The sequence below is a fragment of the Symphalangus syndactylus genome, chromosome 2 (genome assembly GCF_028878055.3).
Source record: "Symphalangus syndactylus isolate Jambi chromosome 2, NHGRI_mSymSyn1-v2.1_pri, whole genome shotgun sequence".
Classification (NCBI taxonomy): domain Eukaryota; kingdom Metazoa; phylum Chordata; class Mammalia; order Primates; family Hylobatidae; genus Symphalangus; species Symphalangus syndactylus.
In genome coordinates this window covers 44,117,790-44,143,263 of record NC_072424.2, presented here as the reverse complement: position 1 = coordinate 44,143,263, position 25,474 = coordinate 44,117,790, and the positions used below count along the sequence as shown (strand labels likewise).

Sequence of the window (25,474 nt, the reverse complement as noted above, 5' to 3'; positions counted from 1 at the left end):
TTGGCAGTGAAACCAGGTTACCTTGTAGGAAAATAAAACACCATTGAAATCATAACAAATTTATTGTTTTTCTATAATTTTTAGTAAGAAAAACATGAGCAGAAAAGGGATTTATTACATTGGAGTTTGTAATGAAGAAAAGAGACATTGAACTTGATTATATATTCTAGATATTAGGAAAGAAAATTGGAAAAGACAAAAAGAAATGAGTGACATTATTGTTTTTGATTATGAACGGCTGTATGGTTCTTTGAGATGAGAGTTAATAAACATAAGTACACACAATCCTGAATAATTTGATAGAGGAGAAGTTTCTAAAAACCCAGTGTGGTGATGCAAGGGAACTCTCAGATAAGCAGAGCATAGATATAGTAGATGGAAGGGAAGATGCAGAACTAAAGATGAATATGAAACTTTATAAACAGTGGCTGGCACCACAAGGTAAGCTGAAGTTTATAAGACAACATAAGTTGTTTTTTAAAAGTAATATCTCAATTAAGGTTAAGCTTCAAGAAGATCATCAAGGCCGGGCGCGGTGGCTCACGCCTGTAATCCTAGCACTTTGGAAGGCTCAGGTGGGCGGGTCACAAGGTCAGGAGTTTGAAACCAGCCTGATCAACATGGAGAAACCCTGTCTCTACTAAAAATACCAAAAAAATTAGCCAGGCGTGGTGGCACATGCCTGTAGTCCCACCTACTCAGTAGGCTGAGGTGGGAGAATCGCTTGAACCCGGGAGGCAGAGGTTGCAGTGAGCCGAGATCATGCCACTGCACTCCAACCTGGGCAACAAGAACAAAACTCCATCTCAAAAAAAAAAAAAAAAAAAGAAAGAAAAGAAAAGAAAAAAAGATTATCTAATTTTTAAGAGGTATGGAACTATGAGGTCTCATTTTACGATTGCCCAATTGAGTAAGGTGAAATAAGCTTTGAGTTGAAAAAGATGTAACAATAGTATTAAAATAATTATAGGCAATTGTAGTTAAGCAACTAAAAAGTAAAATATCTGACCACTTTAAGTGCATTTTATTTTCTTCATATAAATCAGTGTCTTCTCTAGCCAACAGTGGACTTGCATAGTTCATGAAATCATTGCGTAATATTTGAGAAAGTAATGAAAAATACAACTAGTGCCTGGAGATGATCAGATGCTAGCTTGATTTTTTAGAAAGGAAAAAATGTGGGTACTGAAACTTGCAAGCTGGTAAATTTGGTATTGATCTTTGGCAAATTTCTATAAATAAATTTCAGAAGTTTGGGAACATTTATGAAAGAATACTTGAATGGAGAAATTTAAATGTGTTTACCATATATTAAATTAATTTATTTTAATTAGAATTATCAGGTTGGATGAATTAGAAGAATACTATGGAAAGTTTCTTAATTTTAGTGAAATGTTTGACAGTCTGTGGCTATATTTTTGAATAAAATGTGTAATCAAAGTGTTGTTTAAATTTAGAGTAAGTAGATCTATTTGTAATAGTAGATTGAAATCCAAAACTATCATTTCATTAGAGGTTGAATGTCACCCTTGAGAGGGATCTTCAGAGCATACAGTGGCATTATCTGTATCTTGTCTCAACGTTTTAATCACTGATCTAACTGAAGGTTTAGGAAGTAGGCTTATCTGGCCAGGCGCGGTGGCTCACGCCTGTAATCCCAGCTCTCAGGGAGGCAAGAGGCGGGAGGATAGCTTGAGCCCAGGAGTTCGAGACCTGCCTGGGCAATATAGCGAGACCCCGTTCTCCCAAAAAAGAAAAAAAAAAAAACGAAAGACAAAAAAAGAAAGTAGGCTTATCTACTTGTAGATTATTCAAAGATGGCCTGGATAGGTGATATCATAGAAGGCAATTAAGCATGTCTCCCTAAAACTTTACTTAATCTAGTGTATTTCTGTCTTTCCTTCTCTTACATTTTGATACTTTGTATGTAATATGTATTTATAGTTTAGGTTGCTTCAGGAAAAAAAAAAACAACTTTTTTTATGTTTTGTTTTTAGTAGAGGTGAGGTGTTGACCCTTGCCCAGGCTGGTCTTGAACTCGTGAGCTCAAGTAATCCTGCCACCTCAGCCTCCCAAGTGCTGGAATTATAGGCATGAGCCACTGCTCCCAGCTCCCCTCCACCTCCAAAAAAAAGAACTTTTATTTTTTGTCTGCTTGATATTTTTACCAAATTATTTTTTGAATTGTATGTATCCCTCATTATAGCATAATATTTTTAATGATACAGATTTAATAATACAAGCTATGTTGGAGCAGTTTCTGCATAAGGTATGTTTTAATTTACTCTAGGAATATGAAGCACGAACAGGGAGGACCTGTAAACCACCACCTCAGTCTTCAAGACGCAAGAATTTTGAATTTGAGCCACTTTCAACCACTGCCTTGATTCTTGAAGATCGACCATCGTAAGTATTTTAGTGATAATCAGTAACATTGTTTATATTTTAAAGTTAAATTTAATTTTGTTCACTATTTTAAAAGATAGCGAGAAAGATATTGAGAAAGGATTTAATTTTTACAAAATTTAATCCCTGTTGTCTATCCTAAAACTATTTGGGGAGAATATATTTTTCTTGGGTTTTTTGTTTGTTTAGAGACAGGGTGTTGCTATGTTGCCCAGGCTGTTCTCAAACTCAAGTGATCCTCCTGCCTCAGTCTCCCCTTCCAGGATTGTAGGCATGCACTGCTGGCCCTAGTAGAGAGTATATTGTTGTTGTCTAAGACTTACGCATATTTTCTGGAAGTCTCTGTGAGTTAATATACGAAACATAATAAAGTATTGGCTCTTTATGTCTGTTTCTATTTCAACTCTCTGCTCCTCCATCTTAACATGATAGGGCAGTTAGTTATTTTTCCTTTCTTGACATTTAGTATGTATTTAAGATGTGCTTGTCTTTGCCTTTTGTACTATGTAACTACTTAGGTAAGCAAAAGTTTTATTAAGGAAGTAAGAGTACACTCCCAAGAGAGGAGTGAGCTGACCCGGCTGGGAGCCTACTATTATTATTAAGAATACATTTCTTATTTATTTATTTATGTTTGTTTGTTTTATTTTTAATTTTTAATTTTTGAGACAGAGTTTTGCTCAGTCACCCAGGCTGGAGTGCAATGGTGCGATCTCAGCTCACTACAGCTTCCGCCTCCTGGGTTCAAACCATTCTTTGGGCACAGCCTCCTGAGTAGCTGGGATTACAGGCACGCACCAACATACCTGACTAATTTTTTTGTGTGAATTTTTAGTAGAGACAGGGTTTCGCCATGTTGGCCAGGCTGGTCTTGAATTCTTGACCTCAGGTGATCCACCCATCTCAGCCTCCCAAAGTGCTGGGATTACAGGTGTTAGCCACCATGCCCAGCCTAAGAATACTTTCTTAATGCTCAGCAAAACATCTTAAATTATTCTTTTCCTGCAGTACATCAGAACATTGTCTGATTTATTATTAAACAAAACACATCCTAAAGCAAGACCACTTGGTTCTTAGCTCTTTTTCTCCTCCTTGGGTTCTCTGGATCAATTCTTTTTCTTTTACTAGAGTTCTCTCTCTGTCCCTCTCTTTCTTTCTAATTTAATTTAATTTAATTTGTAGAGGCAGAGTCTTGCTCTGACATCCAGGCTGTAGCGAAGTGGCACAATCATAGCTTACTGCACCCTCGAACACCTGGCCTCAGACAATCCTGCCACTTCAGCCTCCCGAGTAGCTAGGACTACACGTGCACACCACCGCACCTGGCTAAAGAATTCTTTCTCTCTCTCTGTTTTTTTTTTTTTTTAATGTAGAACTTCCTAGCCTTTCTTGCCATTTTCCTAATCTGGACCTTTTTCTACCCATTTTCCTGATGAACATAATAAAAGAGTCTGGAGCCAAATAGAATAGTGTAGAATATTTTTTGGACATTGCAAGAGAAAAAAAGCCGGACTTATTAAGTACATTATTCTTTTATTCTGGTTACATTCCCTCATACTAATGAATTGTGGTTGCAATGCTCCTCTTTTAGGATTTGATGAATATGTTTATAATCGTCTTTTCATTGTTTAAAAAAAATGTTTTAGAAACTTAGTTATGAGAACATGTGAAATTTTATTTCAGACTTGCTTCCAGGGATGAAAATGAACCAGGCCAATTCAAAGATTCCTTTCTTGGTGGAGACGTTTATAGGAAAACAAGAGTGGTTAGATAAACAAGAAAAGAATAACTTGTTAAAGATCTTTAGACTTTGCAGCTGTCAGCTGAGTACATAGATAAGTTCCCAAAAGAGCTCTTGCTTAAGCTTGATAAAATTTATCTGAAATGGATTATGCTTTTTACCGGGAATGTTAATTTATTCCCAGAAAGCGTTTATGAAAATATCACTCAAAAAGTTCTGTTCTACACAGTGTTGGGGACAAATCTTTCTTTACACCATACTCTATTTCATATCATATCTGCCTCTTTAGGTTCTGCCTCCATGCCTTTGCTCATGTTATTCCCCTCTCTTGGAAGGCTTTTGTCTTATTTCTTTTTTTTTTTTTTTTTTTTTAATTTATTATACTTTAGGTTTTAGGGTACATGTGCACAATGTGCAGGTTTGTTACATATGTATCCATATGCCATGTTGGTTTGCTGCACCCATTAACTCGTCATTTAGCATTAGGTATATCTCCTAATGCTGTCCCTCCCCCCTCCCCCCACCCCACAACAGTCCCCGGAATGTGATGTTCCCCTTCCTGTGTCCATGAGTTCTCATTGTTCAATTCCCACCTGTGAGTGAGAACATGCGGTGTTTGGTTTTTTGTCCTTGCGATAGTTTACTGAGAATGATGTTTTCCAGTTTCATCCATGTCCCTACAAAGGACACGAACTCATCCTTTTTTATGGCTGCATAGTATTCCATGGTGTATATGTGCCACATTTTCTTAATCCAGTCTATCGTTGTTGGACATTTGGGTTGGTTCCAACTCTTTGCTGTTGTGAATAGTGCCGCAATAAACATACGTGTGCATGTGTCTTTATAGCAGCATGATTTATAGACCTTTGGGTGTATACCCAGTAATGGGATGGCTGGGTCAAATGGTATTTCTAGTTCTAGATCCCTGAGGAATCGCCACACTGACTTCCACAATTGTTGAACTAGTTTACAGTCCCACCAACAGTGTAAAAGTGTTCCTATTTCTCCACATCCTCTCCAGCACCTGTTGTTTCCTGATTTTTTAATGATGGCCATTCTAACTGGTGTGAGATGGTATCTCACCTTTTGTCTTATTTCTACTTCTTACTTACTCAATCCTTAAGGATTAGGCTTTATCTTTTCTATCAAGTCTTTGGTGATTTCTTCAGCCTTCCGTTGTATCTACTTCTCTTGTACCTTTCTTGTCACACACAAACAATTCCTTGAAATAATGTTCAATGAAATTGGCTTGAAACAATATGGTAAGTACAATAACATTATGAAAAGAACTCAGTGTACAAAAATATATAAACAGCTGAAAAAAGTACTTTTATTTTCACTGTCTTGAACTATCTGTAGTTATATTAATTATAATATATGTTATAGCTTTTATTCTGTTTCTGTGTGTTTGCGCCTCTGTAATATAGAGACTGAATTTGGTTTCTAGTGTTCCACTCAACACTGAGATGCTGTGGTTAATTAACAATTTTGTTCACCTTTTTAAATTTGAAGGGGTCTTTTTGGTGGGGGGAAGTTATTTGTATGACTTACATGTATGTAACTAAAACAAGCCAACAAAGTGTCTTCATGGTATTGGAGTATGAGGGTGTTTAATCACTTGTTTCTTCTTCCTTCTACTTCAACCAGTTGAAAAATAGATAATGGAGAACAGAAGAGAATGAAACCTTCAATTTTATTGAGTATAAAACCAGCTGAGGGGAAGAAAACTGTACATGGGAATACGTGGGTACAACCTGAGTACTAAAGTGGAACTTTGTACTTTATCTCCCTCAGAATACTCTTCTAGCAGACTTGGGCCAGCTAACATCTACCTAGTTATAGCCCAAGAAGCTAGAACAGAGATCTGAGTAATCTTAGGTTTCTTCTGTTTATGGATGCAGGCAGGTTCAAGAGGCCTGTTCTGCTTTTGTGTCTTATCTACTGGTAATGCCACTGCTTCGACCATGAGGTGGCATCTGGAAGAAGATAGAAATTATTCTACAGCCGGGTTCCCCAAACCCCAGGCCACAGACTGATTCTGGTTAGGAACTGGGCTGCACAGCAGGAGGTGAGCAGTGGGGTCTAGACCATATAGGAGGTCTAGATGTGGGATGTGAGGTTGTGCAGAGAAGAGGTCTATTTAGATCTGCAAATTTCACCTTATTAAATAGAAGACTAGATCTCCTAAACTGTGCCCAGCAAATCATTTTCCATGACGTCTAGAAAAGAAACAGAGGAGCTAGGCATGGTGGCTCACGTCTATAATCCCAGCACTTTGAGAGGCTGAAGCAGGATCGCTTGAGGCCAGGAGTTCAAGACCAGCCTGTGCAAAATAGTGAGACCCTGTCTCTGCCAAAAATAAGCCAGGGTATGGTGACACATACCTGTAGTCCTAGCCTACTTGGGAGGATTTCTTGAGCCCAGGAGTTTGAGGTTACAGTGAGCTGCGATTGTGCCACTGCACTCCAGCCTGGGTGACAGAGTGAGACCCTGTCTCAAAAAAAATAAAATAAGATGACAGAGATTGCAATTGCAAAAGGGATTAAGCTTCACACCAGTAGCATTTCATCTTATGTGAAGAGAAGGATCAGGCCTATTTGGTGGAAGCCAGTAGGTGGTTAGAAATCTTAAAGGCGGGATTTGTAGTTAAACTGGAAATGTAGGCCAGGCGTGGTGGCTCATGCCTATAATCCCAGCACTTTGGGAGGCAGAGGTGGGGGCAGATTATGAGGTCGAAAGATCGAGACCATCCTGGCCAACATGGTGAAACCCCATCTCTACTAAAGTATGAAAATTAGCTGGGCATAGTGGCGTGCACCTGTAGTCCCAGCTGCTTAGGAGGCTGAAGCAGAAGAATCGCTTGAACCTGGGAGGTGGAGGTTGCAGTGAGTGGAGATTGTGCCACTGCACTCCAGCCTGGTGACAGAGCGAGACTCTGTCTCAAAAAAAAAACTGGAAATGTGATTTCAATTAAGCTGTTTCTCCAATGATAACATGAAAATTTCTAAAGATAAATGAAATAGAGCTATCAATCAAGCAATTTTCTGTATCTTAAGGGCTCAGAGTCCAGTCAGAAAAACAAATCAATGTAGTAATTTCAAACAGAGGAACTTTAATAGAGGAATTCATTGCAAGGTTGTTAAAAGGACTACAAAAGCAAAAGAAGGGAATATAGGTTCAAAAGATTAATAATTCCAGAAAGGTGTGTACTGCTCTGGGATGTAGAAGCAAAAGAAAAAAATAATATTTCCCAGAGTCCAGTATCACTATTTACCTGAAAACTAGTTTTATATTTAGCTTCTATTTTTTTCTTGTGGTCTTATTTTCTTTACAGTAAATAAAGTTTTTTTAAGTATTAACATCATGAAAAGGGATATTGTAATTATTTTGTATGGAACTATATGGAATCCATCATTGCTTTTATCTTCACAATTCTTTGTAATTCTAGGAAGCACTTTATCTGAAATTTAGGATCAGTTAAATCCATTATTCTTTTACAGAAATCCAGAGAGGCAAGCAGAATAGCTTGTAAAAGGAAGTAAGAGAGACTTAAGGCTGGGATTTTGGAGTTAATAGTTGGTCCTATGACTTAGGTAGAAAGCAGCTTTGGACAGAATCAATTTGCAAGATTTAAGGCGGTTAGTATGTGTAGGCAATACTAGGAATTAAAAGATTCAATGGATCTGGATGTGAGGACTAAACTCCATGGATTTTAAATGTGGTTGGAGTTTGTGATGGCTCTTGACCTTTAGAGCACCTTCATTGATTTATTGGTATATGATTAAGCAATTACATTCAGCTACACATAAGAGACTCCCCAAATAGTAGCCTAAATATGCAAGAATTTAAGTATGTAAGTAGCCTAAATTAAGTAGTTCAGTGCTAGTATGGTGGCTCCATGCATCAAAGACAAGGGTTGATATCTTTCACCATATTCAGAAAAAACCTCATTTTCATGCTGACCTTATGCTAACCACAGAATGGGCTTGGGGACCCACTGGGCCCACAGTAAAAAAGACTTGAGCTAAAACTCCACTAATCGCCTGACCTCTACATACCTCTACTTTGACTCTGGACTATGGTAACATATTGGGTCTCTTGCAATTAGTGTCAGATCAGAGCTGATATCCAGTAGTCCCTGAACTATCTGATTGTTTTCTTTTACCTAATGAATAGTTACCCTGGTAAAAGGCTGTAAGCCCCTTTGGGGAAGGCTGGGAGAAAGATTAATAGTATAAATTTTTGGTAGTGTACTGGAGTCCTCTCAAGGGGACCCATCATCTTCTGCATTCAAAGGATTCTGGGTCTGTAAACTGGCTCAAATCTGGGGAGTGATTGAGGGGCCATTAGTCTTCATGATTCAGGATAGACTTTTGTTCTCTTGACCTAGCACTTTTCTGCTTATATAGATCAAGTAAGAATGTAGTAGGCTTCTTTTTTTCACTTCTAGCAACACCATATCAACTAGCCAACACAATTGGTCTGTGCAAGTCATACTATTCTGTTAGTGGCTTTGACTCTGCTGTTCATTATGGTAATTCTGCTCGCCTTGCTTTGATGGTTGAGTGCTGCCACTTGGTCCCTGCCACCCCAGGATTCAATTATTCCCTTTGCATTTAGGTTTCCCAGTTCAGTGACCACAGTTCCCACTGGAAGGTCTGGCCTACAAAAAAGTGATCACAGAGTTCTTCAAGGATGCTGGGGCTTCCATCACAATTTCATTTCTCACAATTGCAGTGAAAAATATGTCATCTGTGCCTGTAATCCCAGCACTTGGGGAGGCCGAGGCGCACGGATCACGAGGTCAGGAGATCGAGACCATCCTGGCTATCACAGTGAAACTCCATCTCTACTAAAAATACAAAAAATTAGCTGGGCATGGTGGCAGGCAGCTGTAGTCCCAGCTACTCAGGAGGCTGAGGCAGGAGAATGGCGTGAACCTGGGAGGCGGAGCTTGCAGTGAGCCGAGATTATGCCACTACACTCCAGCCTGGGCAACAGAGTGAGACTCCATCTCAAAAAAATAAAAAGAAAAATATGTCATCTGTGGGGTACAATAGCTCATGAGTGTAATCCTAGCACTTTGGGAGGCCAAGGTGGGAGGAACACTTGAGCCCAGGAATTTGAGACCAGTTTGGGCAACACAGGGAGCTGCTGTCTCCATGAAAATTTTTTTTAAATTAAAAATAAATTTTTAAAAGAGACAAGTATGTTTTCTGGACCATCCCTGTGTAGGTGAGTGGGTTTTAAATGACAAACCTGTTCTGACCTTCCCATCTCCCTAAGTCTTTGAATTCCTTCCTCTACGTTAAACCAAAGCAGATCTGACATTTCCACCTCACTCACTGTGGGCCACCTTTTGGTTTATGTTTTAGCCAATCAACCAACCAAACTATTAGAGCCCCTTTCTAATTCTCTGGGCTGTAGCATTAAGTACGGCATCTCTGCTTAGTGAGCCCATATAAATGTGTCCTGATTCAACTTTATCTTACGTAAGTCCTTGTTCCTTCCACCATTATCTTATACTCTTAGTGTCCATTCCCATACTTGTTCCCCAGATTTCTGTGTGTATAAATTTAAAAACTCTTGGAGTATATTATGCCTCCTCATGGGTCTTACTTTGTAACTCACCTTTAGGAGCCTGCTGAGTCCTGAGTTTAGTTATAGGCCTAGAAGCAAAAGTGTAGTAAGGGTAGGTCCTGAGGAGAATCATCATTGTCTTGCAGGGCAACTGCCTCAGGGAAGGCCATTACCATTTCCTTAGGCAATGCAGGGTTGATCACCTTTAGATGGTGTAGAGAGGCCTCTTCTACTGGCAAAGAAAATTCAACAGAGTTTAGAGGCTCAGTGTCCCCAGCTTCATCAAGGTCTTCCTATGTATCGCAATCTCAACTTTCAGGATCCCATTATTTCCCAAACACTGCCCTCACTTTAACAGTAGACACCTTGCGAGGCTGGGAGTTCAAATTTGTTGTAGGTCAGCCAGTCACGGAATGAGATTCTATATTTGATTTTCAGCATTTGCAACCTGCTGCTATAGGATATGAGGGTCCTCAAGGTGCATAGAAGCTTTTAGTCATTTATGTGGTCCTTTAAGGTGGGAATTCAAATCTCTGAGTTCATCCTTTTCTTTTTCTACTTTGTCTAATGACATTAGGAGCAACCAGCCGATCTCATATTTTTTAGTTTTCCAAATATGTTCAAAAGTAACATGTACATAGTCACCCAGCTTAACATTTCCTATTGTATTAATACTAGTCTGTTGGCAGTGAATTTTTTTTCTTTTGAGTGCGTTTAAGAATTTTTCTATCTCTGATATTCCTCAATTTGATTATGATATGCTTATTGTTTTCTTCATTTTCCTTCTCTTTGGGGTTTGTTAGGCCTAATGTATCTTTGCATTTGCATTTATAGTTTTCTATAAACTTTAGAAAAAGTTTAGCCTTTGTTTCTTCTTCTGTTTTTTTGTTCTGCCCCCACCCCCCTTTCTTCTGAGATCCCATAAATGTATGTTGCTTGATAGTGTCCATGTCCCATAGCTCATTTAGATGCCCTCACTCTCTCCCTCCCTCCCTTTTTTTTTGGTCTTTTTCTCTGTGTATTTCATTTTGTGTAGTTTTTCTATTGTATTTTCAAGTTCACTGAATTTTTTTCTTCTGCAGTGTATACTTTGCAGTCAGTCCCATCACTCTATCTTGTGTGTTTTTCATTTTAGAAATTGTATTTTTCATTTGTTACATTTTTATTTGGGTCTTATTTCCCTTCTCTTTATGTTCATACTCGCTTCTGCCTATATATATAAAAAATATATATATATAAACCCTGATTGCCCAGAACCAGTAGAAGAATCACGATCTATGGCAGCTACAACCTTACAAAATGTATTTCTTTGGTAATAAGAGTTGAGGCTAGGCTCAGTGGCTCATGTCTGTAATCCTCTCACTTTGGGAGGCCAAGGTGGGTGAATCGCTTGAGCCCAGGAGTTCAAGACCAGCCTGGGCAACATAGCAAAACCTTGTCTCTACAAAAAAAAAAAAAAAAAAAAAAAATATATATATATATATATATAAATATATATATAAAATTAGCCAGGTGTGGTGGCTTACTACTGTATTCCCAGCTACTTGGGAGGCTGAAGTGGGAGGATTGCTTGAGTCTGAGAGGCAGAGGTTGTAGTGAGCCATGATCACGCCACTGCACTCCAGCCTGGGCAACAGAGCCAGACCTTGTCTCAAAAAAAAAAAAAAAAAAAAAAAAGACTTGAAAGTCAAAATTACTTCTTGATCCACAGGCTGCAGAATGAATGTTGTGTTGGCAGGCATGAAAACAACATCTTTTTGAACATCTCCATCAGAGTTGGTAACTAGGTGCATCGTTAATAAGCAGTATTGCTTTGAAAGGAATCTTTTTTTTTTTTTTTCTGAGTAGTGGGACTCATCAATAGTCTTAAAATATTCATTTAACTGTGCTGTAAACAGATGTCCTGTCATCCAGGCTTTATTGAGCACAGGTAGAGTAGATTTAGAATGATTCTTAAGGGCCCTAGGATTTTCAGAATGGTCCATGAGCATTGGCTTCAACTTAAAGTCACCAGTTACATTAGCCCCTAAGAAGAGAGTCAGCCTGTCCTTTGAAGCAGGCATTGACTTCTGTCTTGCTTAGAAAGTCCTAGATGGCATCTTTTTCCAGTAGAAGGCTGTTTTGTCTACATTGAAAATCTGTTGTTTAGAGTAGCCACCTTCATCAGTGATCTCAGTGTATCTTCTGGATAACTTGCTGCAGCTTCCCCATCAGCACTTGCTACTTCATCTTGTACTTCTATGTGTGTAAACAGCTTTTTTTTTTTTTTTTTTTTTGAGGTGGAGTCTCGCTCTGTCGCCCAGGCTGGAGTGCAGTGGCACGATCTCGGCTCACTGCAAGCTCCGCCTCCCGGGTTCACGCCATTCTCCTGCCTCAGCCTCTCCGAGTAGCTGGGACTACAGGCGCCCGCCACCACGCCCGGTTAATTTTTTGTATTTTTAGTAGAGACGGGGTTTCACCGTGGTCTCGATCTCCTGACCTCGTGATCCGCCTGCCTCGGCCTCCCAAAGTGCTGGGATTACAAGCATGAGCCACCGCGCCTGGCCCAACAGCTTTTTTTTCTTAAACTTCATTAACTAATCTCTGCTAGATTCCAGCTTTTCTTCTGTAACTTCTTCACCTCTCTCACCCTTCATAGAATTGAAGAGAGTTAGGGCCTTGCTGTGGACTATGCTTTGGCTTACGCAAATGTTGTGGCTGGTTTGGTCTTTTATCTAGACCACTCACACTTTCTCAGCAATAAGGCTGTTTTGCTTTCTTATCATTTGTGTGTTCATTGATTAGCACTTTTAATTTCCTTCAAGAATTTTTCCATTACATTCTCCACTTGCCTAACTGGCTGAAGAGGCCAAGCTTTTGGCCTATCTTGGCTTTTTTTTTTTAATTTCATTTTTATTTTTTGTGGGTATGTAGTAGATAAATATATTTATGGGATAAATGAGATACTTTGATACAGGCATGCAAGTGCATAATAATCACATCATCGTAAATGCAGTATCCGTCCCCTTGAGCATTTATTCTTTGTGTAATAAGCAATCCAATTATAATCTTTTAGTTATTTTTATTTTCTCATTTTTCTTTTTGCTTTCCAAATTTTATGTTAGGTTCCAGGGTACATGTGAAGGTTTATTACATAGGTAAACTCATGTCATGGGGATTTGTTGTACAGATTATTTTATCACACAGGAATTAAGCCCAGTATCCAATAGTTATCTTTTCTACTACTCTCCCTCCTCCCACCCTCCACCCTTAAAGTAGACCCCAGTGTCCGTTGTTCCTTCTTTGTGTTCAGAAGTTCTCATCATTTAGCTCTCACTTATAAGTGAGAACATGTGGTATTTGGTTTTCTGTTCCTGCATTAGTTTGTGGAAGATAATAGCCTCTAGCTCCATCAATGGTTCCCGCTTTTGTTCCCTCAAAGGACATGATCTTGTTCTTTTTTATGGCTACAGGGTTATTTTTAAATGTACAATTACATTATTATTGACTATACTCCCCCTGTTGTACTGTCAAATACTAGGTCTTATTCATTCTGGTTTTTCTTTTTCTTTTTTTTTTTTTTTTTTTGACGGAGTTTTGCTCTTATTGCCCAGGCTGGGGTATAATGGCACGATCATGGCTTACTGCGATCTCTGCCTCCCAGGTTCAAGCAATTCTCCTGCCTCAGCCTCCCGAGTAGCTGAGATTATAGTCATGCACCACCACGTCCGGCTGATTTTGTATTTTTAGTAGAGATGGGATTTCTCCATGTTGGTCAGGCTGGTTGTGAACTCCTGACCTCAGGTGATCTGCCCGTCTCAGCCTCCCAAAGTGCTAGGATTACAGGCATGAGCCACAGTGCCTGGCCCATTCTTTCTATTTTTTAAAATCTATTAACCATCCCCACTTTCTCCCTGCCCCACTACTGTCCTTCCCAGCCATAGGTAACCATGTTTCTACTCTCTATCTCCATGATTTCAATTGTTCTAATTTTTAGCTCTACAAATAAGCGAGAATATGTGATATTTTTCTGTGCCTGGCTATTTACTTAACATCATGATTTCCATTTCCATCCATATTGTTGCAAATGACAGGATCTCATTCTTTTTTGTGGATGAATAATACTCCATTGTCTATATGAACCACATGTTCTTTTTTTTTTTTTTGAGTCAGAGTCTCACTGTGTCTTCCAGGCTGGAGTACAGTGGCACGATCTTGGCTCACTGCAGCCTCCACCTCCCGTGAACCACATTTTCTTTACCCACTCGTCTGTTGATGGACACAGGTTGCTTCCAAATCTTGGCTACTGTGAATAATGCAGCAATAAACATGGGAGTGCAGATATTTCTTTGATATTCTGATTGAGTTTCTTTTGGGTATATACCTAGCAGTGGGATTGCTGGATCATATGGTAGCTCTATTTTTAGTTTTTTGAGGAACCTCCAAACTGTTCTCCATAGTGGTTGTACTAATTTTCATTACCACCAACAGTGTACAACGGTTCCCTTTTCCCCATGTCCTCTTCAGCATTTGATATTGCCTGTCTGTTTGACAAAAGGCATTTTAACTGGGTTGAGATGATATTTCATTGTAATTTTGATTTGCATTTCTCTGATCAGTGATGTTGAGCACCTTTGAATATGGCTGTTTGCCATTTGTATGTCTTCTTTGAGAAATGTCTATTCAAATATTTTACCTATTTTTAAATTGGATTATTAGATTTATCCCTGTGGGTATATAAGCTTGAGCTCCTTATATATTCTAGTTATGATATTAATCCCTTGTCAGACAGGTAGTTTGCACATATTTTCTCCTATTCTGTTTATTGGTTTTGTTTTTGTTTTTTTGTTTGTTTGTTTGTCTTGCTGTGCAAAATATTTTTAACTTGATGTGATCCCCTTTGTTCATTTATGCTATGGCTGCCTGTGCTTGTGAGGTATTAATCAAGAAATCTTTGCCCAGTCCAGTGTCCTGGAGAGTTTTCCCAGTGTTTTCTTCTGGTAGTTTCATAGTTTGAGATCTTAGAGTTAAGTCTTTAATCTATTTTGATTTGATTTTTATACATAGTTAGAGATAGAGGTCTAGTTTTATTCTTCTGCACATGATAATCCAATTTTCCCAGTATCATTTATTGAAGAGACTGTTTTTTCTCAAATGTATATTCTTGGCACCTTTGTCAAAAATGACAGATTATCAGTAGATATATGGATTTGTTTCTGGGTTCTCTGTTCTGTTCCATTGGTTTATGTGTCTATTTTTATGCCAGTATCAGCTGTTTTGGTTACTGTAGCTCTGTAGTATAATTTGAAGTCAGAAAATGTGATTTATCCAGTTTTGTTCTTTTTTTTTTTTGAGGTGGAGTTTTGCTCTTGTTGCTCAGACTGGAATGCAGTGGCGCGATCTCCAGCTCACTGCAACCTCCGCCTCCTGGTTTCAAGTGATTCTCCTGCCTCAGCCTCCCAGCAGCTGGGATAACAGGCCACCACATCCAGCTAATTTTGTATTTTTAGTAGAGACAGGGTTTCCCCATGTTGGTCAGGGTGGTCTCGAACTCCCAACCTCAGGTGATCCGCCCGCCTTGGCCTCCCAAAGTGCTGGGATTACAGGCATGAGCCACCATGCCTGGCCAGTTTTGTTCTTTTTGCTCAAAATAGCTTTGGCTATTCTTGGTCTTTTTTGGTTACGTATAAATTTTAGGATTGTTTTTTCTATTTCTGTGAAGAATATCATTGGTATTTTGATAGGGTTTGCATTGAGTGTGTAGATTGCTTAGGGTAGTATGGACATTTTAACAATGTTGATTCTTCCAATCCATGAACATGGAATATTTTTCCATTTTTTGGTGTCCTCTTCAATTTCTTTTATCAGTGTTTTACAGTTGTTATTGTTTTAAGTAAAAGAAGATCTTTTACTTCTTTGGTTAATTCCTAGGTATTTAATTTTATTTGTGGCTATTATAAATGGGACTACTTTTTTATTTTTCAGATTGTTCAGTGTTGGCATGTAGAAATGTTACTGATTTTTGTCTGTTGATTTTTTATCCTGCAACTTTACTGAATTTGTTTGTCATTTTTAATAGTTTTTTGGCAGAGTCTTTGGATTTTTCCTAATATAAGATTATCTCATCTGCAAGGATAATTTGATTTCTTCCTTTACAATTTGGATACCCTTTATTTCCTTCTCTTGTCTGATTCCTCTAGCTAGGACTTGCAGTACTATGTTGAGTAATGGTGGTGAAAATCTGCAGCCTTGTTTTGTTCCAGATTTTAGAAGAAAGGCTTTCAGTTTTTTCCCATTAAATATGATACTGCGGGTCTGTTGTATATGGCTTTTATTATTTTGAGGTATGTTCCTTCTTTGAGGGCTTTTATTATGAAGGGATGTTGAATTTTATCAAATGTTTTCTCAGTATCAGTTGAAATTATATGGTTTTTGTCTTTCCGTTGAGATGATGTATCACATTGATTGATTTGCATACATTGAAATGTACTTACATTCCAGGGATAAGGCTCACTTGGTCATGATGAATTATCTTTTCAATGTATTGTTGAATTCAGTTTGCTAGTATTTTGCTGAGGATTTTTGCATCCATATTTCTCAGGGATATTGGCCTGTAGTTTTCCTTCTTTTTTTTTTTATGTGTCTTTGTCTTGTTTGGGTATCAAGGTAATACTGGCCTCATAGAATGAGTGCGGTGGCTCACGCCTGTAATCCCAGCACTTTGGGAGGCCGAGACGGGCGGATCACGAGGTCAGGAGATCGAGACCATCTTGGCTAACACGGTGAAACCCTGTTTCTACTAAAAATACAAAAAATTAGCTGGGTGTGTTGGCGGGCGCCTGTAGTCCCAGCTACTCGGGAGGCGGAGGCAGGAGAATGGCATGAACCCAGGAGGCAGAGCTTTCAGTGAGCTGAGATCGCGCCACTGCACTCCCACCTGGGGGACACAGGGAGACTCCGTCTCAAAAAAAAAAAAAAAAAAAAAAAAAAAAAAAAAAGAATTCCCTCCTCTATTTTTTGGAGTAATTTGAGTAGGATTGTTGTCAGTTCAATTCTTCTTTAAATGTTTGGTAGAATTCAGCAGTGAAGTCATCAGGTCTTGGGATTTTCTTTACTGGGAGACTTTTAATTACAACTCTGTAATTAAATGTTTTGTTCCATTGTGACTTGCTATTGGTCTGTTCAGGTTTTGTATTTCTTCATGGTTCAATCTTGGTAGGTTGTATGTGTCTAGGAATTTATCCATTTTCTCTAGATTTTCCGATTTATCAGCACACAATTGCTCATAGTAACCACAAACGATCCTTTGAATTTGTGTGGTATCAGTTATAATGTCTCCTTTTTCATCTCTGATTTTACTTATTTGAGTCTTCTTTTTTTCTTAGTCTGGCTAAAGGTTTCTCAATTTTGTTTTTCTTTTCAAAAAACCAACTTTTTGTTATGTTGATCTTTTGTATTGTTTTCTTTGTTTCAATTTCATTTATTTGTGCTCTTTTTCTTTTTCTTTTTTTTTTTTTTTTGTTGTTGTTGTTATTGTTGAACATGGTCTCACTTTATCACCCAGGCTGGAGTACATTGGCATGAATATGACTCACTGCAGCCTTGACCTCCTAGGCTTAGGCCATCTTCCCACCTCAGTCTCCTGAGTAGCTGGGACTAAAGGCACGTGCCAACATGCCCAGCTAATTTTTGGGTTTCTTTTCTTTCACTAATTTTGGATTTGGTTTGCTCTAGCTTTTTTAGTTCCTTAAGATGCATTGTTAGGTTGCTTATTTGAAGTTTGTCTTCTTTTTTGATGTAGGCACCTATAGCTATAAATTTACCTTTTAGTGTTGCTTTTGCTATATCTCATAGGTTTTGGTATGTTTTATTTCCATTAACATTTGTTTCAAAATATTTTTAAATTTCCTTCTTAATTCCTTCATTGACCCACTGGTCATTCGGAGGATATTGTTTAATTTCCATGTGTTTGTATGGTTTACAAAATTCCTCTTGTTATTGATTTCTAGTTTTATTCCATTGTGATTGGAGAAGATGCTTGATATTATCTCATTTTTTTAATGTTTTAAGACTTGCCTTGTCTTTAAGGAAGCAACATATGGTCTATCCTTGAAAATGATGCATGTGCTGAGGAGAAGAATGCATATTCAGCCATTGGATGAAGTATTTTGTTAATATTCTGTTAGGTCTGTTTGTTCTATAGAGCAAATTAAGTCCAATGTTTCTTTGTTGATTTTCTATCTAGAAGATATGCCGAGTGCTGAGAGTGGTGTGTTGAAGTCTCTATTATCGTACTGAGGTGCATCTTTCTCTTTAGCTCTAATAATATTTGCTTTATATACATGGGTGCTCCAGTGTTGGGTGCATATAGATTTACAGTTGTTATATCCTCTTGCTGAATTGACCCCTTTATCATTATATAATGACCTCCTTTGTCTCTTTTTGTAGTTTTTGTCTTGAAGTCTATTATGTCTGATATAAGTATAGCCACTCTTTCTCCTTTTTGGTGTCCATTGGCATGGAATATCTTTTTCTCTACCTTTCTTTTCAGTCTACATATGTCTTTATAGGTGAAGTGTGTTTCTTGGAGGCATCATATCATTGGGTCTTTTTTTTTTTTTTTTAATCTATTCAGTTACTCTATCTCTTTTGATTGGAGAGTTTAGTCCATTTGCATATTCAATGTTATTGGTAAGTAAGAACTTACTCTTGCCATTTTGTTATTTGTTTTCTGGTTGTTATGTGGTCTTCTCTTCTTTCCTTCCTTCCAGTCTTTCTTTTAGTAAAAGTGATTTTTTTTCTGGTGGTATGATTTAATTTCTTGCTTTTTATTTTGTGTTATTTGTCGTACTTCTTTTTATTTGAGGTTATCATGTGGCTTGCAAATAGTACCTTATAACCCATTATTTTAAACCGATGACAACATTAATTGCATAAGCAAACAAACTAGCAAAAAGAAAACTAATGAAAACTTTACACTTCAACCTCATCCTCCTGCTTTTTTTTTTTCACTTTTTGTTGTTTCTTTTTTTTAACTTCTGTTGTTTCTCCTTTTTTTTTTTTTTTTTAATTTTTTTTTTATTTTGAGACAAGGTCTTGCTCTGTCGCCCCAGCTGGAGTGCAGTGGTGCGGTCATAGCTCACTGTGGCCTCTATCTCCTGGGATCAGTTGATCCACCCACTCAGACTCCCGAGTAGCTGGGACTACAGGTGCATGCCATCATACCCGGCTGTTTTTTTTGTTTGTTTGTTTGTTTGTTTTTTAGTAAAGATGAAGTCTTGCTATGTTGCCCAGGTTGATCTTGAACTCTTGGGCATGAGCAATTCTGCCATGGCCTCCCAAAGTGCTGGGATTATAGATGGGAGCCACCATAATGGCTGACTTGTTGTTAGTCTTTATGTCTTATTTTACTGCCTATATCTTGAAAAGCTGTTGTAGGTATTATTTTTTATTGGTTCATCGTTTGATCTTTCTACTTAAGATAAGAGTAGGCTGGGCACAGTGGCTTACACCTGTAATCCCAGCACTTTGGAAGGCTGAAGCAGGTGAATCACTTGAGGTCAGGAGTTCCAGACTAGCCTGGCCAACATGGTGAAACCCTGTCCCTACTAAAAACAATATAAAAATTAGCCGGGTATGGTGACACGTGCCTGTAATCTCAGCTACTCGGGAGACTGAGGCAGGAGAATCGCTTCAACATGGGAGGCGGAGGCTGCAGTGAGCTGAGATTGCACCACTGGGTATTGCTGTTTGTTATTCAGGGCCCAAGGGTTTTTTTTTTTTGTTTTTTTTTTTGATGCAGTCTCGCACTAGCCCAGGCTGGAGTACAGTGGTGCGATCTCGGCTCACTGCAACTTCCGCCTCCTGGGTTCAAGCAATTCTCCTGCCTCAGCCTCCTAAGTAGCTGGGCTTACAGGCACATGCCACCCACCACACCTGGCCAATTTTTTGTATTTTTGGTAGAGATGGGGTTTTACCATTTTGGCCAGGCTGGTCTCGAACTCCTGACCTCAAGTGATTTGCCTGCTTCCACCTCCCAAAGTGCTGGGATTACAGGTGTGAGCTACCGGCCCTGCCTCCAAGGGGTCTTTAGTCAGCATGTGATGAATCCTGCCAGGACTGGATTCTTCCCTTCAAGGCAGCAGGTTCACTTCTATTCTGGGGTGTCTCTAGAAATGTCATCCAGGAGCTAGGACCTGAGATGGGGGCCTCACCACTGCCTGGTGCCTTATCCTACTGTAGCTGAGCTGGTATCTAAGATGCAAGACAAAGTCCTCTTTACCCTTCTTTCTCCTCTCCTCAAGCGGAAGAAGAAAGGAGTTACCTTTGGTGCTGCAAGCTTCACTGCCTGGGATTGAGAGGGGAGTGGCGTAAGCACTCCCCCAGCTGTCCTGTCTGGTGTCTCACTGTGTCATCTACTGCCCAAGTCCACCGGCTCTAAGCCCAGCATAGCATCAGGACTTGCCTAAGAATTGCAGTCCTTGTGTCCTAGACTATCTTTCAAGTTCACTTAGGATCCCAGAGCACTTTAACCTGCAATTGCGAGGCTTGCCGAAACTCAAGTTTCAGCTGCTGGGATGGGCGCTTCCCCTCTGGCTAGTGCTGTTCAAAATGTCCCCTCCATGGGCAGGTGCTGGCTGAGTTCAGCATGATTTTGCTTTCCATGTGATAGGGCAGCATTAAGTTCAATGCAAAGTTCCTCAGTCACTGTGTTGTTCCTCCCCCGAGTGCATGAGTTCTGTCTCCTAGCCAAGAAGCCACTGCCAGGGGTTGGGGGAGGGGTGGTGTTGGCAATTTAAGACTGTCTTTCCTACCCTCTGCAATGCCTCTTTCAGCGATATGAAGTTAAAACTAGGTACTGTGATTGCTCACCTGATTTTTGGTTCTCATGAAGGTGCTTATTTGTGTGCAGATAGTTAAAATTTGGTGTTCCTGCAGGATGGACAACTGGTGCAGGCTTCTATTCTGCCATCTTTCTTCACCCCGCTATCTTGGCTTTTGGCATGCCTTCCTCGTTAAGCTTACTCATTTATTTCTGGCTTTTGATTTTAAATTGAGAGATATGGGACTCTTCTTTTCACTTAGATGTCATTGTAGAGTTATTAATTGACCTAATTTCAATGTTGTTGTATCCCAAGAAATAGGGATGCCTGAAGTGATGGAGAGAGATGGGAATGGTCAGTCTGTGGAGCAGTAAGACACACATGTTTGTCTTGGCGCACAAATTTGCCATCTTATATTAGCACTGTGTGTGGTGTCCCAAAACAATTAGAATAGTAACAACAAAAATCACCTATCACAGATCACCATAACAGATACAATGATAATGAAATAGTTTGAAATATTGCAAGAATTGGCTAGGTGTGGTGGCTCACCCCTGTAATCCCAGAACTTTGGGAGGCTGAGGCAGGCAGATCACCTGAGGTCAGGAGTTTGAGACCAGCCTGACCAACATGGTGAAACTCCATCTCTACTAAAATTACCAAAAAATGTAGCCAGGCATGGTGGCAGGCACCTGTAACCCCAGTTACTTAAGAGGCTGAGGCAGGAGAATTGCTTGAAACCAACTGGGAGGCGGAGGTTACAGTGAGCCAAGATCGGGCCTTTGCACTCCAGCCTAGGTGACAAGAGTGAAACTCTGTTTCAAAAGAAAAACAAAAAAAGAAATATTGCAAGAATTACTATAATGTGATACAGAGACACACAATGAGCACATTGTTAGAAAAATGGCACCCATTGGCCGGGCGCGGTGGCTCACGCTTGTAATCCCAGCACTTTGGGAGGCCGAGGCGGGCGGATCACGAGGTCAGGAGATCGAGACCACGGTGAAACCCCGTCTCTACTAAAACTACAAAAAATTAGCCGGGCGTGGTGGCGGGCGCCTGTAGTCCCAGCTACTCGGAGAGGCTGAGGCAGGAGAATGGCATGAACCCGGGAGGCGGAGTTTGCAGTGAGCCGAGATTGTGCCACTGCACTCCAGCCTGGGTGACAGAGCAAGACTCCATCTCAAAAAAAAAAAAAAAAAAGAAAAATGGCACCCATAGACTTGCTTGACATTAGGGTTGCTACCAACCTTCAGTATGTAAAAAATGTAATAAAGCAAGTCACAGTATAGTAAGGTATGCCTATAGTATATTTGTAACAGCTATTTTATCATCCTTGTGTTATAATCCTATTATCTGTGACATTTTTATATTGTGACTGTTGATTAATTTTTCTTCTCATTATGCATTATATTTTTCTGCTTCACATCTCTGTTTTTATTGAATGTCAGACATTATGGTTTACATAGGTGGATGCTGGACTTTTTTATGTGTTATTTTAGATACTTTTTGGCTTTAGTCTGGTTTGCAGTTTTTTGGAAATGGTTTGATCCTTTTGACCTAATCTTTGTTGGAGTGGTTCCAGAATAGCTTTTAGTTTAGGAGTAATTTGTCCTCACTACTGAGGCATTATTCTTCTAAGCACTCTACCTAGTACTCTTATCTATCAGGAGGTCTTTCCACTCTGGCTGGTCTTGTGTGAACTTTAAGAATGTCCTGTTTTTTTTTTTTCTCTGGTGGTTCTTTCTCTGGCTGTAGTTAATCACACACATGCACAGGTCAGTACACAGCCAAAATCTTGAGAGGACTCTCTGCATCTCCTTTCTTTTCTGGTTTTCTGGTTTATAACTTTTAGTTGTCTTGGACTCTCCAACTCTAAACTGTCTCCTCACCTTAGGAGGATTGATGGACCACTGAGACCTGGAAATGTCAGGTACTTGTAGGGTTACCTTGCTTATTTCTTTTCTCCTAAAGATCACTGTCTTGTGCTGCCCAGTGTCTGTTGTCTGGAAACTATAGTTTAATATATTTTGTCAATTTTCTAATTATTTAAGGGGAAAGGGTAAACCTGGTTTCTTTTATTCCATTATGGCCTGAAGCAGAGGTCTTAACTTTTATTCCTTCCTCCTACAACCTACCAGATCAATTGACTAATTTGAGAAGAGGAGGTAGAATTTATAATTTGAAAATTTGTCACATACCTTTTTCCACACTAGCCTGTTGAAAAGAAAAAACTGACTCCTAAAACTGGACACTATTATGATTATATTTGGATAAGTGGTAATATACCAGTGTATTTCTTTTTGCATTTTTTATATCTAAATCACTGACTCTGTGAAGCCATTGATTTAATAAACCAAAATACGGTGTAGTAGTTACCCCTTATCGGTGGTTTTGCTTAAGGCAATTTCAGTTACCTGTACTCAGCTGTGGTTTGAAAACATTAAGTGGAAAATTCCAGAAATAACTTTTAATTTTTAAATTGCGTGCCATTCTGAGTAGCATGATGAAATCTCACACTGTCCTGCTCCATCCTGCCAGGGACATGAGTTCAGTTTATCTGCACTACATACACTACCCACCTGCTAGTTCACTTAGTAACCTTCTTGGTTGTCAGATCGACTGTTGGTGATACCACAGCGCTTGTGTTCAAAGAACCCTTATTTTATTAGTAATGCCCCCAAAGCTTAAGAGTAGTGGTGCTGACAATAAAGATATGCCAAAGAGAAGCTGTAAAGTTCCTCATTTAAGCAAAAAGGTGAAAGTTCTCAAATTAATAAGAAAAAAATCATATGCTGAAGTTGCTTAGATCTGTGGTAAGAATCAGTTTTCTATCCACGAAATTGTGAAGAATGAAAAAGAAATTTATGCTACTGTTACTGTCGCACCTTAAATTGCAAAACTTACTGCCATAGTGCATGGTGTTTAGTTATGATTGAAAAGGCATTAAATTTATGGGTGGAAGATATGAACAAAAATGTGTTTCAATTGATGGCAACATATTGTGCTGGGTTAACTTAATTAAATTAAACTTTATCGTAGTTATGTATGTATAGGAAAAAACCTGGTATATATAGGATTTGTTACTGTCTGAGGTTTCAGGCATCCACTGGAGGTCTTGGAACATAACCCCTAAGGATAAGGGGGGACTACTATGTATGCAAATGATGGATGATCCAGTTTTTAGTTAAAATGTTGTCTTAAAACTCTAATTAGTGGAAAGCAGTTTGACAGTTTATTGTAAAGGTATATCCGCACTTACTATATAACCCAAGACTTTTGTTTAACTAAGGGAAATGAAAGCAAATGTCTACACAAAAACTTGATGTTAATTTTTGTAGTAGTTTTATTAATAATGGCCCCAATCTGGAAACAATCCAAGTGTCCACCCACACGGATAAATGGAATACTACTCAGCAATTAAAAGGAATACATTACTAATACAACAACATGAATGATTTTCAAAACTATGCTGAGCAAAAGAAGCCAGACATTAGTCCTTCAATGTAAACTAAAAACAAAAAAAGCCAGACACAAGAGTCTATAAAATTCTTGAAGAGAAAACAGATTAATCTATAGTGATAGAAATCAAAGAAGTAATTTTGTGAGGGGTACCACAAGGAAACTTAGTGGAATGATGGAAATGTTCTATATCTTGATTGGTTAGTTAGCTGCACAGGTATATACATTTGTCAAGACTCATCAAACTACTCTTAAAATATGTTTATTCATTTTATTATATAAAAATTATATCTGAAAAAAGTTGACTAAAGAAAACTCTAGTAAGTGAGTTTAACAAATAACCTAAAAATATTGACCGAAATCTGAAATGGACTGGGCTCAGTGGCTCACACCTGTAATCCCAGCACTTTGGGAGGCTGAGTCAGGAGGATTGCTTCAATCCAGGAGTTTGAGACCAGCCTGAGCAACATAGTGAGACCCCATCTCTATTTTTTTAATCTGAAATGTTTAAATATATACCAACTTATATACACATGACATAGAACTACACACACACACACACACACACACCCCACATATTAACAACCTGGATTCTGATTCTGTTCTAAAACGCACAGTTCTTTTCAGCCTTTCACTTCCTTAATGTATGAAATGAGGTTAGTTTAGAAATTCTTTGCATCTGGGTGTAAAAACAAGTAAGTTAGTAAGTTTAAAGTTAATCTTTTAAAAATTGTCTTGACTTAAGTAATTTTTTTTTCCAGAAATCTTCCTGCCAAATCTGTGGAAGAAGCTTTACGTCACCGACAAGAATACGATGAGATGGTGGCTGAGGCTAAAAAACGAGGTATAAAATTTAACTCCAAATGGTATAATTTTCTGATTTTAATAAGAAGATGGATGGTAAAATTCATCAAGTCTGTCTTCAAGATGATACTGAATTCTTTTTTTTGTTGTTTGTTTTTTTTTGAGAAAGGGTCTTGCTCTGTTGCCCAGCCTGGTGTGCAGTGGTGCAATCACAGCTCACTGTAGCCTGACCTCCCAGGCTCAAGCAGTCCTTTTACCTCTCAGCCTCCCAAGTAGCTGGGACCACAGGCACGTGCCACCATGCCTGGCTAGTTTTTTGTATTGTTTGTAGAGATGAGGTTTTACCATGTTGCCCATGCTTTTATTCTCTACTATTTTTATAATTTGTTCTAAAGGAGGAATAAAATGACATACCAAGATCATAGTTTTTATGCATGTACTTTTACAGAATAGGAGGAATCTTGAAATTACAGTCATAAAACTTGGACTACTACTATCTTAGTTTATAAATAAAGATAATTCATGAATCTATTAATGAATTTCACTTTTTACCATTTTTATATTTTATAATTATTAATTTCTAATTATTTTATAATTTAATAATTTTAACTTTCTATATGGCTGTGAGAATATGATTTGAAACTCAAAATTTTTTTGTGATTTACAGAGTCTCTCTAGA

The 25,474-nt window shown here is 38.7% G+C and overlaps 1 protein-coding gene across 4 annotated transcripts in view; it reads left to right on the top strand.

The window, feature by feature from the left end:
• TBC1D12 (TBC1 domain family member 12) overlaps positions 1–25,474 on the top strand; it is a 147,749-nt gene that overhangs the window by 74,212 nt on the left and 48,063 nt on the right. For all 4 annotated transcript variants that reach the window (XM_063629623.1, XM_055255023.2, XM_055255043.2 and 1 more), the window contains exons 3-4: positions 2,291–2,406; positions 24,753–24,835. In XM_063629623.1, the coding sequence (XP_063485693.1) occupies positions 2,291–2,406; positions 24,753–24,835 (199 nt within the window). The remainder of the gene's footprint in view (positions 1–2,290; positions 2,407–24,752; positions 24,836–25,474) is intronic.